General features: G+C 39.6%; 1 protein-coding gene across 5 annotated transcripts in view; it reads left to right on the forward strand.

Moving 5' to 3' along the window:
- LOC110980060 (uncharacterized) overlaps nucleotides 1–21431 on the forward strand; it is a 65643-nt gene extending 44212 nt beyond the window's left edge. For all 5 annotated transcript variants that reach the window (XM_022236365.2, XM_022236361.2, XM_022236367.2 and 2 more), the window contains 11 exons: nucleotides 2326–2527; nucleotides 2944–3046; nucleotides 10401–10562; nucleotides 10977–11162; nucleotides 12100–12242; nucleotides 12923–13145; nucleotides 13407–15781; nucleotides 16661–16759; nucleotides 17133–17273; nucleotides 17679–17777; nucleotides 18170–21431. In XM_022236365.2, coding sequence (XP_022092057.2) covers nucleotides 2480–2527; nucleotides 2944–3046; nucleotides 10401–10562; nucleotides 10977–11162; nucleotides 12100–12242; nucleotides 12923–13145; nucleotides 13407–15781; nucleotides 16661–16759; nucleotides 17133–17273; nucleotides 17679–17777; nucleotides 18170–18349 — 3759 coding nt within the window. In that variant the 5' untranslated portion in view covers nucleotides 2326–2479 and the 3' untranslated portion in view covers nucleotides 18350–21431. The remainder of the gene's footprint in view (nucleotides 1–2325; nucleotides 2528–2943; nucleotides 3047–10400; nucleotides 10563–10976; nucleotides 11163–12099; nucleotides 12243–12922; nucleotides 13146–13406; nucleotides 15782–16660; nucleotides 16760–17132; nucleotides 17274–17678; nucleotides 17778–18169) is intronic.
- The last annotated feature ends 424 nt before the right edge of the window (nucleotides 21432–21855 follow it).

A 21855-nucleotide genomic window follows, 5' to 3' on the forward strand; every position in this document is an offset into this window, starting at 1 on the left:
GAGGTCAAGTGCATTCCAGTTTCTCTCAGCTTGCTCACATGTCTAGAAATTTTTTTTACCACTCTCCCGGTATTTTTAGAATGTGGTTATAATTGGAGTATGGATTAAGTACATGTACATGTACATCCCCTCAAATGTTGTAGGTTTTCATCTGTCAATGGGTTGAGGTCAGTACATTTTTGGTGGTTTTGTGCCATGGAATGTTTGGAAGTTGAGGCCTTATGTTGCATTTGTAGGTAACTGGGTACCACTGAGCTAAGTGTTTTTAATTTTTGCTTGGTTTACCTCAGTCTGCCCACGGTGTCAGATTGTTGGGCTTACTGAACAAGTGGAAGTGAAAGCGTTTTGACTTCTTAAAAAAAATGATAACCTTGTAAAAATAAATGCATAAATAGAATAAAATATCAACAGTGACACTTAAATGCATTGTAGATGAATGTTGGATTTACCAAATTTGGTTTAACAAACTGGGAACTTTATAAATTCCTAGTATGGTTCAGTATATATGTCTACTTTTAAAACTGCTGGCCCAAATATCAGTAGGTTACACCCTCGAGCTTGAAGTTTAGTGGCAGACTTTGTGACATAAAAGGAGCATCTTTATTTGTTGTAAGGAATGCATGGAAATCTTGCTGGTTTCAGTGTAGAATTTACATTCAAATAATTCTTGGATATACATGTACATGTACAAAGATCCGTGTTTACCGTAGATGTACATTCAATAAGTCACTTTACCTGGGAAGCATACAGCGATGTACAGTGATGTTCATGCACAGAGTTAGTGCTTTCAGAAGTACAGTATCTTTTGTGAAGGGCTTTGTAGAGGATAAGAGCTCTGTCAACCCTTGCTTGCATCTGTCCCTCATGCAGGATAAAAAATAAAAAGATTTTGAAATGGAATACAAGGTAGCGGTATTGTTGACTCGGTAATCTTTCCTTCCTGGAGGACAAATCTTGAGCTAAAATAGAATCCATCCCTATCAGATATCATCCAAGGAGAGGGTACGGTAGAAGCTTTAAATCCATCTTATCCTTGTCTCATAGCGGGAAAGTTCTTGACAGTTAGAATGCAAGATTTTTTTTCTCCGTTTAATGTTGAAGTATTGTCATATTTATCAGATATTTGTACAGTGAAAGATCAACGTTTAGAAATTTGAGCAAATTGTATATCCTGCCCTGAAGCTATTCTGGCGTGATGTTCGTCAAGCATATCTGTCTGTATAATTTGATCAGTTACCAAAATAGAGATGAAGATAAATGTCAAGTTTAAGTTTAAGGTTTCTTTTTTTCTGAGGTTGTCTGATATGTTTTGTAAATTCATTTACTAGTACATGTACTTGTATATGCTCCTGTAGTATAAACCAGGATGTACCAGTACAAAGAAAAAGTAACATTAACCGGTACACTTTGTACGGACATGTACTTTTACTTTAAGGATATTGTCGACCTTTCAAATAGAAATAGTCCTAAAGATACATATAGGAACTGCCAGGACCATTCAGTGTTGTGGCCCTATTCAGATTTCATTTTTCCTGGAACTTGTCAATTGTCTAGTGCATTGAACTCACCCTTTTTGTGTGGTTGGCAAGCTTTCACATGGAGTTGCTTCAGTGAAAAGAACTTGTCATGTCAATTTAGTAAGACCACCATGCTCAGAGAAGTTGCATTTTTATTTTAAGGGTCAAATAAACCACTCGTACCAAGTAAATATTACACTTACATATTTTTTCATCTGCAGCACCGTTGTACTTACAATTTCTGTTGCAGTAAGGAAATTCTAGTATTTTTGTGTCTGATGAAGCACCATACATGCATGTACTGGGACATGTACAGTATGTGTATTTGTACAGATTAGTGATTTTTGTTATTTAAGTTAAAGGGGAGTAGCTCTATACGTATATGTGCGTCTAAAAAAAAATCATAAATTCAGGAATTCACAGTAGGATGCTTGACATTTTGAGTCTATCAAGATCATTGTATTAGCACTTGAAAAAATTCATAGCAGCTGCTTGTATTTCAGAACAGTGATGTGACAATAGAAAGGTGGTGTTTTATGATCATCTGTCCTAGTTGCCAAGAGTTTATAGTGATTAGAGACATTGTTTCTTATTGGTATGTTTACTAGGGATGGGACCCTCTAGACAAACCTTACTTGGAATTTCCGCTGTAGACAGTTTGAAAGCAGCTGTTTGGTACTGATCAATTCAGGCTGGATTTGCAGATCTACAATCAGATCTACTGTCCTTGCTGTAGCAGCCGCATTACACCTGGTATCATTAAACTTGTCATTCTATGTCATCCGTTTCCTTCCGTCTGTGTATTCAGGATTGACACTTATTGAGTTGCGAGATGGAAGACTTGAGACTGTGTCCGTTATGATCCAAGCATCTCCTTGGAAGAGAACCTCAACCTCCTGATAATCTGACCACTTCTTGCTGTTGTACAAGTGAGCACGTCTTACTTCCAACGAGCGAGATACATGGTCCAGTATTCAGGAATGGCTGACAAGACTTCCCCACATCGGAAGGTGAGAAGGGCATAAGTCCAGGGATAACAAGGGACGTCCAACCCACCTGCAGTATTTGGGGGGATTGGTGAAAGTAGAATTTTTGGTTTACACTGATGTGTCATGTTTATGGCGTTTACCTGTCTGTGGCAAAGTTTTCTTTGAGTCATTTTTTGCCTTTGAGAAAGATTCTGCTAGGATCAAAACGTCAGGCCCTCCATATTTTGTGATTTGTAGTTTAGGTCACCGTCGTTAGTAAGCAGTTTGCAGCAGTTTTGTATTAAATATCTTTGATTCATTTTTTAATAAAGTAATCAATATCAATGAAGACTTGACCCTATTTTTCAGAAGGGCTGGGAGCTCTTTCAAAGCTGATGTTTTTGTGTTATGGCTTTCGACAAAGCATTGATTACCTGTCACTCATTCTCGTTTGACAGGAGAAGCAGGGAGGAGTGAAGTCTCCGATGGCAACCAAAGGAGATGGGGGGAAGACCCTGAAACGGAAACTCTTCACTGGTATCAATGGGGAAGGGGCAGAAGGTAGGATATGACTTGGTTGTCATCAATTTCAAACAATTGTCATGTGTGATATGTCCTGACAGACAGAGTCATAAATCATCAGAGTCACTTTAAGGTAGTGAACACCATTGGCTTTTTGTCGTAATTTCACAAGATTGGCTGATTACGGTGTGTAATATTCACAGCAACTTACATGGTACATTGTAAATTGATAAGAACCTTCAACTTGTTTCAACTACGTAATGTCTTGTTTTTAGTTTACCGTTTCTAATGCAAACTAAAACGGCACTACTTTAACCCTAACCCTCCTCAATCCTCCAAAATCCTTCGGGCGGTTTTGGAGGATTTTGGAGGATTGAGGGTGAATGGCAAAAGTGCATGGCTGATTATGAAGGATGCCATGCGTGAAGGTCGTGGATTAGACCTTGTATTGTTTTTGCTTAGTCAAGCACAAATTCAGCCCAATATTTCCTTTGAATCAACCGCACTGCTCAAGAACGCCCTTCGCACTGTAGTGACAGGAATTGCTGGAGGATTTTGAAGGATTGAGGCAGCAGGCAGACCTCCAAAAAACATTTTCAAGAAATTTTGGAGGATTTTGGAGGATTGAGGCTGAATGCAATTTTTTCATGTTGAAAGTCAGAGGATTTTGGAGGACTTTGGAGGATTGAGGATGGTTTCTGGTAAAAAGGCCTAGAGGGTTAGGGTTAAAGATGCTTCAAGGTTCATTTTGTTGAGTTCAGTTGCATGTTGCTGAAATTTAGTATGCTGTAGTTTCCACATCATGCAACAGACTGTTTTTATAGGCAGTACCTTTCACGCACATTTATTAGTTTTAGACCTTACTTGTTGCTTACACTACATGTAAGGTTAAACAATTTTACATGGTAAATAGCATTTTCTGACTGTCATCATAACAAAGTCATTCAAGTTGAAGTCTTTACAGAGTAAGAGTAAGGAAATGAAGAGACTAGACATGTTAATGAGTCCTCTTGATACCAGAGATGCAAACTATTTCCTTCCAAGGGCCTTTCACTCTTAGCAAGTGATATTTCTGACTTACTTTGTGAGAAGCATTAACATTTTCTTTACTAATACACTTGTATGTTCAGTGCATTTGTAATGCTGGTAGATGTGCCATGTCCATATGTGACATTTGTTTGACAGTAAGGTTTGAATGGAATGCTTTTATTGCGTGGTTGCCATTTGGCCAGTGGCATTTCACTGCTGCCAAGTGCCAAGGATTACACTTGTGAATTGGCCCTTCTATCATGTACATGTATCAAGCTAAGCTTTAAGGAAGCTGATTGGAGGTGTTGCACGACTATATAGAATGCTTAATGTGGCCTTTTTAAAAGATCAGGGTGCAAGTATTATATTTATCTTGGTTGTTTGGTTATTGTTTTAAAGCTGAAAGTGTGGGATGGGTTTTAAGCAGTGCTCTTCAGAGAGGTATGGAAATTGTAAATCGCTTGAGCTGTTGAACAGTTTGATTTGTGTTGGCGTGCTGAAGAAATCTGCTGTCAATCAGAATTACTGTTAAAATTCTTCTGGTGATTTTGACTAGAGTAGTTATAGATATGCTAATGTGGGACATTAACCATGCCGATTTACATGTACACGCAGTTGCAGTTTTTTGTGTTATGTATTTGAGCCAATGATAGCAGAACACTGGTAGGGAAAGGTAGACAAGCAGGTGAGGTAAACAAGCACTGTCAGACATACCAAACAGATTGTTCCATTGCCACAACAGAATTTCAAGGACCCTCTTGACTCTTGCTAGCTCGCATACATGTACAGGTAGCAAAGGCATCAAGTTACACACCTGCCTTGTTTTCCTCAGATGTTCTGGTCAAGCAGGCCAGTGTATTTTTGAGCTTAATGAAAACTTCTGTCTTGAGTCTTGATGTGTGTTGGTGACGCAGACACTTGTAAGTTTTTTTTCTTAACCCTAACACTCCTTAGTCCTCCAACAGGTGAAGGATTGAGGAGGGTTAGGGTTAATTTCTGTAGTGTTATAACCCATGCAATTTCCCCATTGTTTTCTTTGGGGGAATTTGACAATATTTTGTTTCATCTAACAAGTGTAGGATTTTGTTCAGCTACAAAACTAAACATTGGATTCTCAGAATTCAAGACAAAGTTTCCTTAGGCATACCAAAATGTTTTCACTAATTTCAAATCTTTTTTGTTTCATGAATTGATTTTACAAAATTTAGATCCTTGGCAATCCTGTCAGACATGTAGCTGTGCTGTCACAATTAACATCACATCCATGGAGTTTAAATTTTGATCATTTCTGGTGACTTATTTCTGACGCAGTTATTACTGTCTAAATTCAAAGTGCAATGTACTTACCAGACTTTTCCTGCCAGTATTCATATGACATCTAATCTACATGTTTGTTACAAGTAGAAATATTTCCATGATAAATACACAAAAAACCTCAAAGTTACAGGGGCCGGTACTGTATGTGCTCTTTTCTGAACTGGTTGATTTTTTTCCCCAGAGTTGGTTGCCTTTGAAAATGCAGAAATACCAACAATGATCAAACATTGGCCATTAAAACAAAATGAAAGACAGAAATCAGTCTGTTGTTTGTGGATGTTATTGTCTGCTTAATTCTCTTGATACCGGACTCTGCGTCAGCCACAAAGTACATGTAATTTCACTAATTTAAATTTCCTTATCAAATTCAAAGTTAGAAAAATTTCCCCAGGGCTTGGATTGCATTTTTAGCGTGATGTCCCTTGTGAAAGCTTTCGATATTTCCAGAATATATATTAAGGGTCTTTCTAATTTCAACTTTTTTTCGTAACTCAAAATGCTTCTTTTGTAATTTATTTCTGACACAAGGTCTTAGCAAGGTGCTTGTAGTTTTCCTCTTACATACATGTATACTTCTAAAACACATTTGTAAAATGGCTTTAAAATTATCTCCATGTACATGTAGAATGGGACGTACTGTATTTTTGGTTGTTAATGTGAACCCTGGAGGATGAATCCAATATCCATTCTCTTCATTCTTGCTCTTACACAATCACATGCAATGTCTTTTTCTCTTTGTTGCTTGCGTAAATGTCCCCAACAATCCCTGCCAATGTTTTGCAGCCTACTTACATGTACACAGACTGGTACATTTACCTGTATGAATCTGTCCTTATGGATTCCTCTGGGGGCTCGACTGTAATCCGGCTGAGGTTTATTGCAATCTGCTTGGTATGGAATATACAGACTGTACATGGTTTGAGATTTACAACATACAATTTGTGCTGATATTCCTGGTGGTTAGGGAAATGGACTGGGTAGTATACAAGTACCTGTGCATATTGATGGTAGCCACTTGTCTCTGATAATGGAACGTTGCACATTCATGAAAGATTGACTCGTCCAACCTGGCAAGTTTGATGATTAAATTGTTTAGACCATTTATTCTCTCGTTCTTTAAGTACTATGCATACAATGCTCAGAAAAATTGAGGGACAAACTTCATGAAGTATGAAAATTTGTCTCTGAAACAAAATCCCACCAAAATTAGCATATTGCTACACTTGTCCGGGTAGTATTTGGACCATTTCTACTTTCAGACCACCCTCGGTTTTATCAAATCTCAAGGGATACCGGTACTACCAATGGTACATGTAGTCTCCAAATATATCCAGAGAGGCTTCACAACTAACAACCCCCCCCCCATCTCTCAACTTCTTCCCTAGGGCTTGCCCTTCATTTTTTCTGACAGTAGCCTGCTGGGCTAGTAAATTGTGATTTTTACTAGCTTGCAGAGATTTTTATTAGCCCATGAAATGTGTGACAAAAAAATAACAATTAAAGCAGGTTTTTGACTTAAGAAGGTTGGTCCACCAAGACGTTTCTATCAACCGCTATCACATGGGGTGATAGCAGTTTGTGGGTAGACTGGTTCCCGTTCCCTTCTCACTCACGCGGCATGATTGTCCAATGAGAGCGTTGCGATCAGTGGTACAATGAAGTCACTTACGAACCGTATTGCACGAGTCTATGGACGCAGTATCGGTTTTTGGTATCTGGTTCCAAGTACGAATTGTATGTTAATTATATTGGTCATGTATAGAGGTCACTGACTACTGGAGAAACTATCGTTGATGTGTTGATGATAGGTACTAGGTACAGTGTACACGTAGTCCCAGCACACAATACGGGATTCCAGGTGCAAGTCAGAAGCGATGTTAGAGTTTATTTGATTCCAATTAAATAAAGTTACATTCATGACAGACAAAGGTAAAACTTTGAAATCAAGACATTGTTTTATTTTCTTTAATCACATCAGAAAAACAAGGAACGCGTACATATTTTAACATGCCCGGCGGACGACTGAGGGAAGTGTTTTGACTCGCTCCTGACTGTTTTCACTCGCATTTGGCTAGCGGGCGACCACTAAGGGGAACCCTGTTCCCCCTCCCATGTTCAGCTGTATGCATCCAGCAAATTTGGATCTATGTAAATGTCAATATACCGGTACATTGTATAATTGCACATTATTTACATGTAGAATATACTGCTTGCTAAGAAAGCATCAATGTGTTGTTGTTGCTGAGAAGTCTTACATAGGTACCCCGTACCTGTAGCAATGGACAGTGACTTTTCTTATGTGGGAAGATCCCTGTTCATCAGCTCACAAGGCTGCACCATCTCCCTTCAGGGAATTCCGTTGTTTTTATAAATTTGCCAAGAGTAATTGCATTCTTGCAGCTTGTGGTTCTCCAATTTGAATGACTAATGTGATACCAGTTGACAGGTACATGAAGTCATGTCTTTGGATGTACAGTGGTTCTCAAGGGAGGATGACAGAATGACTATTTCATGTATTATACCGTACATGTCTTCACCTGTTTCATGGATTGTATCTTCACTGAGTACAAATGTCTGAGATTTAATTACTTATTTCCCAATATCAAGATTTGTACCTACTGGTACATTTATGCTAGGATGATTGAGTGTACATGTAGTTACTCATGAACAAAAAAATATTTTTAGAATTGAGAATCCTTTTCGCAATTTTCCCATACTGTGAACGTTCCACTACTACATGTAGTTTCATAATTATTAGATGACCCCCTTCTCTTTATCACCTAAGTTTGAAAATGATGTTCAGTGCTTTTAATACTTTTTACAGGGCCATTTTAATGTAGTACTTAATAATGCTTGTTCTTAAGATTTGATTTTAATTCTGTAGATAAAAATAAATGTATCTTTCCCCTTCCCATTTATTCTTGAAAGTACCTGTTTATAAACACTAATGGTTTTACCTTTGATATAGGGTAATGGTTTTACCTTTGATATAGAATGTTATATTCAGGGACTAGACCCACAATCTGTATTCTTGCTGTGTTTTTCCTTCCTCCATGGTCTAACAACTTATACCATGTCAATCAACAATCTCCAGTTATTACTTCCTGGGGAAAGAATGCAATCCTGATGATTTTGCTCCATGTGTTTTTTTTCCCTGCATGGTAAGACAGCCTGGTCCGACCTTTGATTAGATTTGCAAGGAGGAACAAATCCTGCCTGTTCCCACTGACAGATGTACAGTGTGTAATTGAAGATTAAGGTGTGCATACATGGAGATAAATTGACATGCCGTTGGTTCACCAACAAAACACAGGAGAAAGAAAGGGGATAGTTGTGGTTTGGTTTGTTAGTGGTGTTTTTTCTTGGGTATGAATGCACCTGAGCATTGGTTGCTTTGGTACATGTACTTGTAACCCCAAGAAAATTGCTGTCAAGTCTATAGGTGTCCAGGTGTGTGTGGTCTATTTCTTTGGCTACATACCTGTACATGTACAGGTACATGTACATTTAGTTTAAATGTAGAACATGGTTCCCACGTGTACAAAGACTTGAAGATGATTACATATTATTTACATGAGTGCTATGCAAAGCAATTTTTAACGAGTGTGAGGAAAATATTTTACAAGTCAAGGGGAACAAAATTAAAAAACATAACGAGCCGTCCACTACTCCCCCTCCCCGTCTTTTGAAGCACATGAACATGATCCATTCAAGGAATTGTAAGATGTTGATTGTGTTAGTGCACATGTCTGTCCTGTACAATGTACATGAATTTGGAGTATTCACCAAGGACTCTTGGTTGTGGAATTGACGTCAGTGTAGGCAAACCTTGCCCAGCAAATCGCTAGGTTATTTTTAACTTCAAACAGCTTGATGATGGGCGCGTGTTGTTACATGTTTTCCACCACTAGTGCTTTGAGAGCCCATCAGTGTACGTAAGCAGGAAGTTGGAGGAGGAAAAGAAAGACTTAGAATTAATGTCCCCCCCTCATTCACTAAAGGATCATCTTGTTAAAAAACAAACTGTGCTACTCTGCAATATTTTTAATCCACTTGAAAGAAGTGTTGACAGAATACTGCCAAGCTTTTTTTTTTACTTGTACATGTGCTGTGAATACACTATACTTGGATAGGCTGTTGAAAGTATTAATTTTTGTTGGTGAACATGGGTTCCTGTTTTCAGGTTTCCTTGAAGGCATTGGGGAATCTTAGCTTAAAGTCCTGTGTTAATAATGCTTGAATTTGTATTCTAATTAAATTCAAATGATGAGAGGTAGTGAAGTCTATAAAATCTCAGTGCCTAAGTAGAAGGGAAACCTCCTGTCTGATGAGGGATCATACTTTATGTGTTTTTGGAATAAAACATGAAAGTATTGTTGTAAAAGCTTCTTGAGCCTATCCAAATCTTCTCCTGCCCCCTTGCATATAGACTTCCTAGTATTACATCAAGATGCATATAATGTAATAGTGATTGAACTTAATTTTGAAATATGTATTTGAATGTTGGACATTGATACTAGTGGATTAAGGCAGTTGAGGTTAAACTACAAGATCCACATGAGATCTATGACTGTGTATGCATGAATAAGATGAGATCTTGCTGCAACTGAAATAACTTATCAGTCCCTTTAGCTTGTTAGATTTATTTTACTGTAATCAGCAAGAAACAAGCAGCATTTTAAAAATTTACTTTCTGATAAAATTTGGATAAGGGTTTCAGATCTGTGTGTATTTTGATTATATACATGATTTCAATACATGAAGCCACACTGTCATGTGCTGAAGGACATCCAGTGTAATAAATCTCTGGTGTGATTTTTGTTTCTCCCAATGTTGCATATTGATGAGAATTCAGCCAGTTCAGCCTTGTCCCTTAATTTCCCAATGTTGCATATTGATGAGAATTCAGCCAGTTCAGCCTTGTCCCTTAATTTCCCAATGTTGCATATTGATGAGAATTCAGCCAGTTCAGCCTTGTCCCTTAATGCAGTGTACATGTCCATTCATACTGTTATAATGAAGCCTTTGCCACACTCTGGTTTGACAGACAAAAAACCTCCCAAGCCAACGCCCAAGCGTAAGAAGCCCACATCTCAGCCGGGTAGCCCAACTCTCTTAGGCACTCCAGGACGATCCATCCCCCTGTCTGAGAGGCAACAGTTGGCTCTGCTCATGCAAATGACTGCAAATGAAGAGAATAATAGCCCAGGTAAGAAAAATGACCCAGATAAGAATATAGGAATAACTGAAAAAGGGGCAGTATTGGGAATATTAGCCCATGCATGAATAGTGACCCAAATGAGAATAAAAATCCACGGGAAGGTAGTGATGGACTTATAGTTAAGATAGCATCCAAACGGTAACCCACATTCAGTTAGAGTATACTCTAAGGTAAGCAGTTTAGACTAAAATCTAGTTCATGCTGGACAAATTTTAGACATTTACTGTGTTCTTGTACACAGATTTTACAAAGATTAGCCAATCCCTTCGCCACACTCTTCTTACATGCATTTCCGTTGCACTTAGTTTGACGCCCAGGATGATTCATGCCCTAATAAATTGTGTTGAGAGTCGCTAGAAGTCTTGTAGTCACATGTTTATCTTTTGATTTCTTTTTGCCTAGTCATTAATCATCCGGCACCCAAACCCATCATGACCCCGGGAGCAGTGGGTGGAGTCAAGAATAAGGCCAACAAACGCAATGAACGAGGGGAGGCACCACTTCATCTAGCCTGTATCCGAGGTGACGTCCAGGCCACCAAGAATCTGATCAAACAAGGAGCAGAGGTCAATGTTCAAGACTTTGCAGGTCAGTGCAGAATTTATCCCTCATTCTTGGAGAGCATTTTGTTGGCAGTCATCTTAAATCCTCCAAATTGTAAACAATACAAGAAATCAACAACACATTCTTTGTCTTGGTAGTGTGTGACTTGACCTCATGTTTCCGTAGTGCATGAAGGAAACCCTTTACTTTTGAAGTGTTTATTTTATAGACTGTTTTCATCAGAAAATTTTGTAGACTTGTTTGCACTTCATGCTGTGTGAGGGGCATTCAGTTTTTTTATCTTCCCAAAAGGAAATACTGTAGCTTGATAATGACTATGGTAACTCTGCGTTGTTTTATTTCAACCAGAAATGTCATATTAATATGTAAAGCACGTTTCAATATAAGGTGTACATGTACATGCCGGTGGTTGCTTCACACCTGCTGGTTATGATGTGATGATGTCATAGATTGACTCACACACTCCTCAATAAGACCATAGACCTCAATGACTCAACCTTACCAAAGATTTACATCTCAACATACCCACCGGTAACCTGATTATGCACTCTCAGAACCTAATGGCATACTCTTCTGAATGTGTGCCCAATCTGTCTCTCAGCACTAACTGTTCCGGTTTGATGAGTGGCCACTTTAAAGGTTTCACCATGCTGCGTGTCCTTAAAGCTCTGGCCGTCATTCAGTTACTCTGAAAATTTAAACAGAATCTACTCATGTAGGTTAAGTGAGCCTGCATAAAAGAGAGATGAAACAATTACATAAACATACTAGTGAAACATTGGGCAGGTGTTGGTTCCATTAACAGTTACTGCCTTGATGGGTCTGTAGTGTTTCCATATGGAGTGGGATATTGTTCATGGGGAAATGCCTCTGCTCTTTTTTCTAAACGTCTTGAAGAAACAAACAGTTATCTGTCTTTCTACAAAAAAGTGATGTCAATGCATCGTTTGACTGTTACCAGGTTGGACACCTCTTCATGAAGCCTGTAACCATGGCTACTATGAGATTGTCAAGCTACTTCTTAAGGCTGGTGCATTTGTTAACACACAAGGCTTGGAAGATGACACACCATTACATGATGCCGCTGTCAATGGCCATGTCAAGGTAAGCAGTTTTGGAATTATCAAAGACAGGTTCAAGGATTGTACCCTTACAGGATTGGCTGTGGGTTGAAGTTATAGATTTACAGCTTTCAAAGAGTATAAGAGGGTACTGTTGAGTTGACTCAAACGAAATGGAAACGAAAATCACAGGGTGCATTCGAGCATGCTACTCATGTTAACACGAGTACATTCCCAAGCGCACAAATGGCAGGAGTACGACCTGTGTGTCGGTGAGAGCATACCCTCACTCATGTCAGGAGTATACTCTCCATCCACGACTAATGCCCACATAACATTTCCCTGCAAGCATGAGCCTACACGAGTAACCTACACAAATACATCCTTAACCCTAACACTCCTCAGTCCTCCAACAGGTGAAGGATTGAGGAGGGTTAAGGTTAATGACGAGGTTTCTAGTTTGTCTATGCAACTGTTTTATACCAACTTCTGGATTTCTCTACTTGAAATCTTCCTGAATCCAGCTATATTTAAATAATAGTGATCAACCACTTTCTCTGAACCTCTTGGAACAAAATTAGGACATCAATCCCAGTGTGATGATGACGGCAAAGAACAGAAACTGCCCAAATACTGCTAAATGTGGAATGGATTTGGATTGAGTGAGGGTTGAGCTTTTTAGAGGTAAATGATGATGTTGTCTTTTGGTTTTTTTTTTTGCAGGTGGTAGATTTACTGCTGAAGCATGGAGCTAACCCTCTGCAGGTCAACAAGCGAGGCAAGGCTCCCATTGACTTGGCTTGTAATGCAGAGATCCGTAGCTTGATGAAGAATGAGATTATCGAGACTAGTAGTGACACCTCCCTGGCAGAAGCACGGCCGCCGACATCCCCAGAGAGTGTGGATTCTGTGGAGGATCATGACCTGAGAAATGGTGATGCTAGACGTAAGTAGCTTTCAAGACTGAAGACAAGAAACTGAGGCTCACCATTACACTGCGTCTTGGAAGCAATTTAATCTTCTCCAATTACTGCAAATAAAACCCATGTAACCTCTCATCTCGCCCATACTTTCTTTCATCCTGGGGGGGGCTGACCTCAAGATTGTTTTTTATCCTTTTTTCATTTCATAACCTAACTGTTCTTATCTATATCTCACCTAAGGTTAATGATTATCATTCTTTGTATCTTTGTTTCGTTCCCTTTAGCGGATCCATATGAGTTTGATCATCAGGATCAGAGTCCCAATGAGCAGAAGATAACTATTCACTGGGCGTCACCTGACAAGTCTGGCAAAGGGACTATCATGGAAATAACCCGAACAATCCCTAAATTGAATGACCGAGCCACTCCAAACTCCATGACTTCAACCACTACATCAGACAGTGATTTGTTTGATCCTCTTCTAAATTCAAAATCTTTGAATAATTCTGCTGCTAATATAACCATGGTAAAACAGCAGCAGCAGCAACATCTACCCCAGCAACAACAACAGCAGCAACAACAGCCTGTACGCGTTGTTGTTACTGAGTGTCGGAACTCACATCAAGAGTTGAAGTCACCCACAGAGGTGTGTAACAACACGTCACGTTCCTCACCCAAGGAATCCAACACCGTTCCAATGTGTGATATGGGAGTGCCCAGAGTTGCTGGAGCAAAAGAGGACTCAGACAGCAGTCTGAGTGATTTGAACTTACTCATGTCGGATGACTCCAATGCAGGAACCGAGACCAAAGGGAATTCTAGTAAAGCAGACAGCACTACTGCAGAATCTAATCCCTCCTCATTCATATGGAACACCAGCAATGGAAGAACTTTACCGCAATCGAATTTCGTTAGTAACGCCATGGTTCCTACGATAGATTCTAGCGCCCAGCAGCATGTCAACACAGGCAGTATATCGGGCTCCATTTTCCCAGAGAACTCTTCCAACAAGCAGGATACCTCGCTAGTCAATTTGAATTTGAACAGTAAAGCCTCGTCTTCAATGAATTCCCTGGCTTCGTTCAGTACTTCATCTCTCTCATTGTTGCCTGGAATGTCTGTCCAGCAAGCCCAGACCCACAAAGCACCAGACACGGCCTCAGAGTCAGTTGATTCACAACAACACACGCAAATGGTTTCAAGTAATGTTGTGGGGCAGGATTCACCTGTGCAGTCATCGCAGTCTACTCACCAATCACGATCTTTACCAGCTACCTCCGCCACTCTGACCAGTACCAATCACGAAACAGAACAGCCAGTGGATAGACCGGTGCCTGGCTGCGCGGAAACTCAGGCAAATAACGTGTCAGAATGGAGGACAGATACCAAACCTGTGATGCCTGTAGCGGACAGTCGCTTGGAGAGTGAGTCTGATTCAAGTGTAGATAGACTTCTACAACCTCAAGCACAACAGCAGCAGCCACAACAGCAACAGCATGAAAGACGAGATCGTCCTAAGAGACACAAAGAACGCTCACATCAAAAATCACATCGAAGACATCATAGACATCAAAGTCAATCTAGTCAGGGATCCCGTTCATCTAAGGATGAACGACACTTCAGTGAGGAAGCCAGCACCTCATCAAAGTCCCCATCACCTGAGGTGAAATCTGTGGAGAATGGAAGGATGGAACTCGGGGAGAATTCCCCCGATGGGCACAAGTCTGACCCTCAACAGAAACCCTCTCCGTTTCCTGTGGCAAGGGAGTATTACATTGTCTCACAACCGTCCTCTGCTGATAACGCTGGAGAAATTAAAGCACTGTTGCTCAGACCAAGGGATCCAAGTACAGTCTCGCAGACACGGCCCAAAGAAGCCACCACCTCTCCTACATCAGTTTCTTCCACAAGTGCCTCTCTGCCCTCAGAAACCAATCAAAAGCCAGTTGAGCAAGACCCAACGACCTCCAATGGAAACACGGACTCAGTTGCTGCCTCATCTAGCACGGACACAACCAACCGCAAAAGTCCTGTCTTACGAGATTTAGAAAGGCGGAGATCACCAGCTAGGGGAAGCCCAGATGTGACATCATCAGTGTCTACGTCAAACCACACCAGTCAATCAGGGAAAGGATCTCCAAAGACTCAAGAACAGCCAGCTGTGCCGGAGAAAGCTCAACCTCCAAAACCCACACGGACGCTAAGATCAAACTCAGGAATGGTGAACTCCAACACCAACCACAACAACAGTGAGACCAACAGTAATGAAAAGGAGGTGGTAATCACCACACCTATGACCAGGAGCCGACGCATGCAAGCAGCCGAGTCAGCTTCCTCCACATCCACACCAGAACCAAGCTTAGAATCCTCCCATCCCAGGAAGAGGAAGATTGCTCGGCACCGTCAGCAGCAACAGACTAATGGGGAATGCTCGTCAAACATGGAAGACAGACGTCAGACACCGCCAGCTCCTATGGAAAGAGTCAATGCCATGGAGATGTTTCTCAACATCCGACAGAGGATTGAGGCACGGCAACGAAGGATGATAGCTAATGTACAACCAAAGCAACCTACAGGCTACAGTGAGTATCTCATGCTTCGCAAGACGTACCTGCTGGCGAGTGACCCTGATACCAAGATCAATGTGGCCATCCCAAATGTAAGTTGTCTCTTTCAGCTCGGGAAAGCTATCCATGTTTCCTATCACGGGGAAAACCTTTGTTACAAATACTTTCCGGAAATGTTAACTTGAAAAGTAAATTAAAGACTGCATTCACCAAAAATCTTGGGTTTAGGGATCAACCGATGATCGGATCAGACATTGGTTCGGGCTGATGTTCGCAACATCGCCGAAACATCGGGTTAGCAAAATTTGACCTTCCTTGCCGAGTGCCGATGTTAAATTGAAGAAAGGAGCAAACTCTGCACTCACTTTTGGCAAACACAAATCTCATATTTTTTATTTGAGTATGAGTACAAACTGTGATTTTTCATTTGGTGTGATACTTTAATGGTTATACCATGGTTAAACCCACATAACTTGTCTCCGAAAATTACACCTGTGTGATCCATGTCTCAACAACTCAATGCACGGACTGCATCCCCATGGAGCAGTCAGTGTACGTTTGTACCGTTTCCATTGACAGCCATTAAAACAGCCGGGGAACTACACCATGTGTGGCACCACGTACGAGGTGCAAATGGGCAAATGGTTTCCATGCATAGTTTAAAACTTGCTTTCGTATTTCATGCTTACGAAGGTATGAAACGGAATTTGAATTTCTGAAGCGAAATTCGGGATTTGGCAAAACGGAAAATACCCATTTTTGAAACGGCATATCATTGGCTCTACCTAATGCATCTAGACATACTAAGTTGTCTTCAGCTTTCACTCTAACTTTTAAAAATGTCAGCATTTATATCCAAATTCTTGTATAGAAATCAGCCTTTGCGTTGAGATCATTGAGTTGCTTTTTAAAACTCATGATTATTAGATCATTGAGTTGCTTTTTAAAACTCATGATGTCTGTTTTTGCAGATGGAGGCACCACCTGAGCTTCATAGTGACTCTGTCAAACAGTTTATTGAGCAGGAGAAAAAGAGACATGATTTAAGATGTCGGCATTGCATTGAAAGGGTGAGTGTATAGACCTAACCCCAAATTTGAAATCATGCAAGAAACTCTCACACAGTTAAATTAACCTGGGGGGTTCGTTCACCAGTTGATTTGTATTTTTTTGGCAAGAAATAAAGACTCAAAATAACTTTGAACCTAACAAAGTCCAAGGCTAGTTGCTTTCATTATTTTCCTGTTGGATTTGCTGAAGAGAGCAGCAGTAGACTTCATTGAAATATTTAGATTCTGTAGGATTCAGCAGGAACCATATGTTATGATTGTTTGATTCTGTTTGATGGGCCTTCGTAAAACATCAAGGGGCTAGAGTTACAGGAATATATCTGTTTGTATGGTACGTAAGTGCTGACATGTTTACCTCCTATTTTACTGATAGGAGAAGTTAATGTTAGCCGCTGAACAGGACATTATAAGAGTATATGCCCGAGCAGCGAGAGCTTCAGCCAATCAGAGCACTCCATTTAGCGTCTGTACTGTCTTGAAGAACCAGGAAGTTTACAACATGCCTGATCCTGTGGTAAGTCTTAGTCAAACTTGACAGTCTTGGATTATTATTTAGTAGATGAGCCAATGAAAAACCAAGTAAACTGGAATATTGTGGCTGGAGAAGGTAGTCATTACCCTCTTGCATAATTGTGTTAAGTTCCTTTGTAAAATCAGGGATCACATTTATTTAAAAAACAAAATAGGGTTTCAGTTTTGTTTGAAGGGTTTACATTAGTTGGAATGGTATAATTTGTAAATAATGTAGACCTGTTCTGAATCTTAGGCTTGCACATCCTTTCTTGACTAGACACGATGTATGCTTTTCCTAAAGCTAGGACTTACATGTAGCTCACTGGGGCTGCTTCTTAGCATTTTATCGTGTGCACTCTAAATGAATTAAAACTTACTTCCCACTGTTACTTTATCCTGATTGCAGCCGCATGAAGATAACAAAGGAAGCATTCGACAGCGTTACAATGGAAGACAGTTACTGTCTTGGCTACAGGATGTCGATGACAAGTATGAGAAGATTAAGGTGGGTTTACTATTGGATTACAGTGGAGATTCTATTGGCTCTTGTTTGCAGAAATGATTGTTAGATGAAGGTGCTTTGTACCATTCAAGGGTAAGATTTTGAAATTGTTCAGTACAAAGAAAATTTGCTTGCCAAGACATGTTAACCAAAAAATGCAATGGAATGTACTGTTCGGAACTGATTCCTGTCTGATATCTTGGTTAGCAAAGAAATTTGTCATGCAGTATTTTATGCTTTTCTGCTTGATTGGAGTCCTCTAAGCAGGAATGTTTTAATATGTTTCCAGTTTCTGCTCAAGATTTGGAAGTAGTTTGAGCACAGGTTTGCGTTGATTGGTTGAAGAACTTGGAGCTTGGTTGTTATTTTGATCTTTTATCTGTGTCTACTTTTAGGAGGATCTTCTTCAGCGGCATCAACACGAGGCAGCATCACTCTATGCCATTCAAAAACTGGAATGGGAACTGAAGCTACAAGAGTTAAAACTTTGGGATCCTAAGAACCCTCCTCAGGTACCCTCCTGTCATGTACCCATGGTGGAGGTCGACAGAGACTTAGATCTACTCCCAGCATAACGGTGAAGATGGGATGGGTTCTGGAAGCCATTTGAAGATATCAGGAGTGTGCTGTAGGAACGGTTGTATCATTTCTTGTGTCTAGTGACTGCTGGTGACTCCAGGCCAAGGTTTGGGATGGGAATGGGCGGAGTCAGTAACAAGGAGGAGGAGACCTTGCAGTGGATGAGTAGTCACTACAGAGTTCTTCAAGGAATCTTGGCTCATGTGGACACAGTAGGCACAATAGCCTAAGATACTGGTTGTTTTGAGATGGACGTGGGCTCGTTGAAAGTTAAAGGAGAATTGTTGTACGGTCAAACATATACTGAAGATTCTGAGAATATGACCAAGATTGACCAGTTGTCAGACTAGGAGATTTTACCAGTTTGTGGGGTTCATCAAATTTAAAAAGATTTGGAAGAGTTGTGGTGTTGGGGACAAGACTTAAGGAAAAGCAGCTTAAGGAGAACCTAACTATTAGCAAGTTTCCTTAAAAAGTGATACTTTTGTGGTGGACATGTAGATGTCTTTTGGTGTAGTTTATTGATTTTTTTTTGTCTGAAGGGATGAGGAGAAAAACAGCTATTGGAAGAAAATATTGATAAAAAGTTGTTTTTATCAGAGTCATACAATGTACATAAAGTATACATATATATACATGTATATATCAAACCTGTGTCTGTAATTACATATTGAAAAATTCACACATGTATAGAGAGTTACTCTTTAACACAAATTGATTGATTTTTTTTTACAAATCAAGAATCTGTTTCTGATGAAGATTTGTTTCAAATTAATGGGGAAAGTGAGCAACGGACAGAAGTGTCCCAGGTTGCTTTTGCTCACTTTTTAAAGTGACTGAATCAAGTTTGATGGTTGCATTCTAATATTGTTGACCAGAAGCTTCAGTAGCTTTTTGAATAGGGAAAGAATCTATTCAAGAGTTGCAATTTGTGTTTTTGACATAACTGAAAGCTTTTGTTGAATATGAGGATCCTTTTCTGGCAAAGATTTGTTTTTCATTTTGCTATCTTTTTTGGTTTGATGTTGTCACAGTTTGGTGTTAAACTGCTTTTAATGAAACAGACGTGGCCAGTTGGTTTATAGAATTTAACAAACGACCATTTTGAAAATATCAGGATTAGGTTGAGTAACTAGTTATATGGTAACTAGTCTGTTCCAATTTGGCTAAATTGGCTAGTTATTTTTAAGACCAGACAGTCCATTGGTTTCTTGTTCCACTGTAGATACTGTTGTAGTCAACACAATTTCTGTACAAGGCTCACTAAAATAAGACTAAGTCCTGTCAACTAGCACAGTAAGATAATCTGGTGAAAGCTGCGGCAATCAAATTGCTTAGGATTCTTTTACACATATCCCTCTTCCCTAGAACAATTACTTTCCCAGACTCTTTGGGAACCACCTGTTTTGTTGCATGAAATGATTACATGTTATATTTTAGACAACCACTCAATGTCAAAAAGGCTGGAGGTAGTGAAGTTTTGGACAGTTGACCACCATTCTTTTGGACTCACTGTTTGATATCTAGTATTACTGTTTTGGGAACAAAGGATGCAAGTTGTCATGTACTTACTTGGTATAGAGACTGCCTGTTTTATTCAAAGAATATAAAGATGTCTCTTTTTTCCTTGGGCAATGTTAAGAAAAATTATATAATGAGACCCCTGTGAAATCCTGAATCCGATATCGGTAAAATGAACGAATTAAGGTCTTCAATTACTTGATGTCAAAAGTTGGGACCTTGCCCCCCATAGCTAGTGATTCAGCTTCTATTAAAAAGCCTAATTAAGTGGTATGTGATGTGATTTGGTTTATTGGTGATGTCTTTGTGTGTGTTGTTAAGAGTTTGAAAGTGTTGAGTTGACTTAACATCTACTGTTTTACAGCCTTCAGTCGAGGCGCTCGTGGCACCCGGATGCCAGTACAGTGGCAACATGAAAACGACCAATGGGAGTGGCAAAGCCATGAATGCCTTTACTATCTCGTGGAGAAGGCTTGTGTTTTTCTTTACATTTCTCTGTTTGGTAGAGAAATTCTCATGCATCATGCATTGCCTGTTTTGGATATTGGCCAGTAAGAATTACATCCGCTTAAACTATTTGACGTCACATGCTCACAGGGAAGGCACTGGGGAACTTTGATCAATATCTTTCATTGGATCATTGGGTCAACACTCCAATGCATGCACGGAATGCTGATAGCCAATCGTCATGGAACAGTGGTGGGCCCTGAAATACAGTGAAGAGACGGCGTTTGAATTGTTTGTAATCACCTCGCATGCTGCAGTGCATATACCTTGAATGAATAAATACTAATTAGCCCCACAAGATAGTAAAGGCATTTATGGCTTCACCAGTCATACTGATCTTGTTGGTAGTACCAGCTGAGCATTCAGGGTGCCACACCTGCCTTGACTAAATGGCCAACCGTATTCCTGTGTGGTGTCATATTCAAATATTCACTTGTGGCTGCTAACGAATCAACAATATTTTGTTTTATGCATGCAATTACTTACATGTCAAGCCATTCCCTTTCATATATCAAATGAGAAATACGAATGTTTTAACAAAATTATGAATGCTCCCCACAGCGATTGAAGAAAAGTTCTCGTTGAAAATTTGCAGATAATAACAGAAACTTCAGTTGTGCCTTTGGTTAATACATGAATGCATTTCCTTCACCACGACATGTATTGGACAGAGTTAGTGCTTGTGTTACATTTCTTTTCCCGTGTGCAATTATACTTATTTACTGTTTAGATGGTTGCATTTTGGTTTCCTTACAGTACATTTATTTGTCAGGATATTGCTCTATCTCTGTGATCCATTGTTCTTATTGCAATTGGTTTTTGTTGTGTTATTGGTTATCGCAAAACTGAGTGGGGAAAAACAGAAATGAAAACATTGGATGGATAGAATCTGTTGCACACAATCTGGATGTTTCATCGTTGAAATTCACCCAAAAATGTACTGTTGTCAGGTGGTGTGATCAAAAAATTTATTGTACAAAAAAGTGAAGCCCAATGCTTGAACTGCCAAGATGTATAGAATTAAAGAGCGAATTAACATCCAAGATAAAAGGAATGAGATTTGGTCTTTCATTATTGGCTTTCGATTTTTTCCTAGAAATTTAACCCCAGTTGCTTTTTCAAGGGATTATCTTTTCATCAAACACTTCTCCAAAAGCAAGGGTTGAAATTTTTATTTTGCCTGAGAAGAGGTGTTCGAGAAATTTAAAATTGCAATTTTTTTAATTCAAAAACTTACTGAAAAATTGGCATGTCATGGTTAACCCCAAAGTCCTAAAGTTTCTGAATTCTACGTCATTTTCACATTGCACTGGAGCTATCAACAACCTTACATTTTGAAACACCAGAGTTAAACAGGGGAGTGAGAATTCAGCTTTTTTTGCTTATATGTTGGCCCTGATTTTCAGCTTTTTTTGCTTATATGTTGGCCCTGATTTTCAGCTTTTTGTACACCTGGTCTGTACAAAATTCCGGG

This window comes from Acanthaster planci, linkage group LG06 (genome assembly GCF_054643075.1).
Source record: "Acanthaster planci isolate LZ-2023a linkage group LG06, COTS_SCS, whole genome shotgun sequence".
Taxonomy (NCBI): domain Eukaryota; kingdom Metazoa; phylum Echinodermata; class Asteroidea; order Valvatida; family Acanthasteridae; genus Acanthaster; species Acanthaster planci.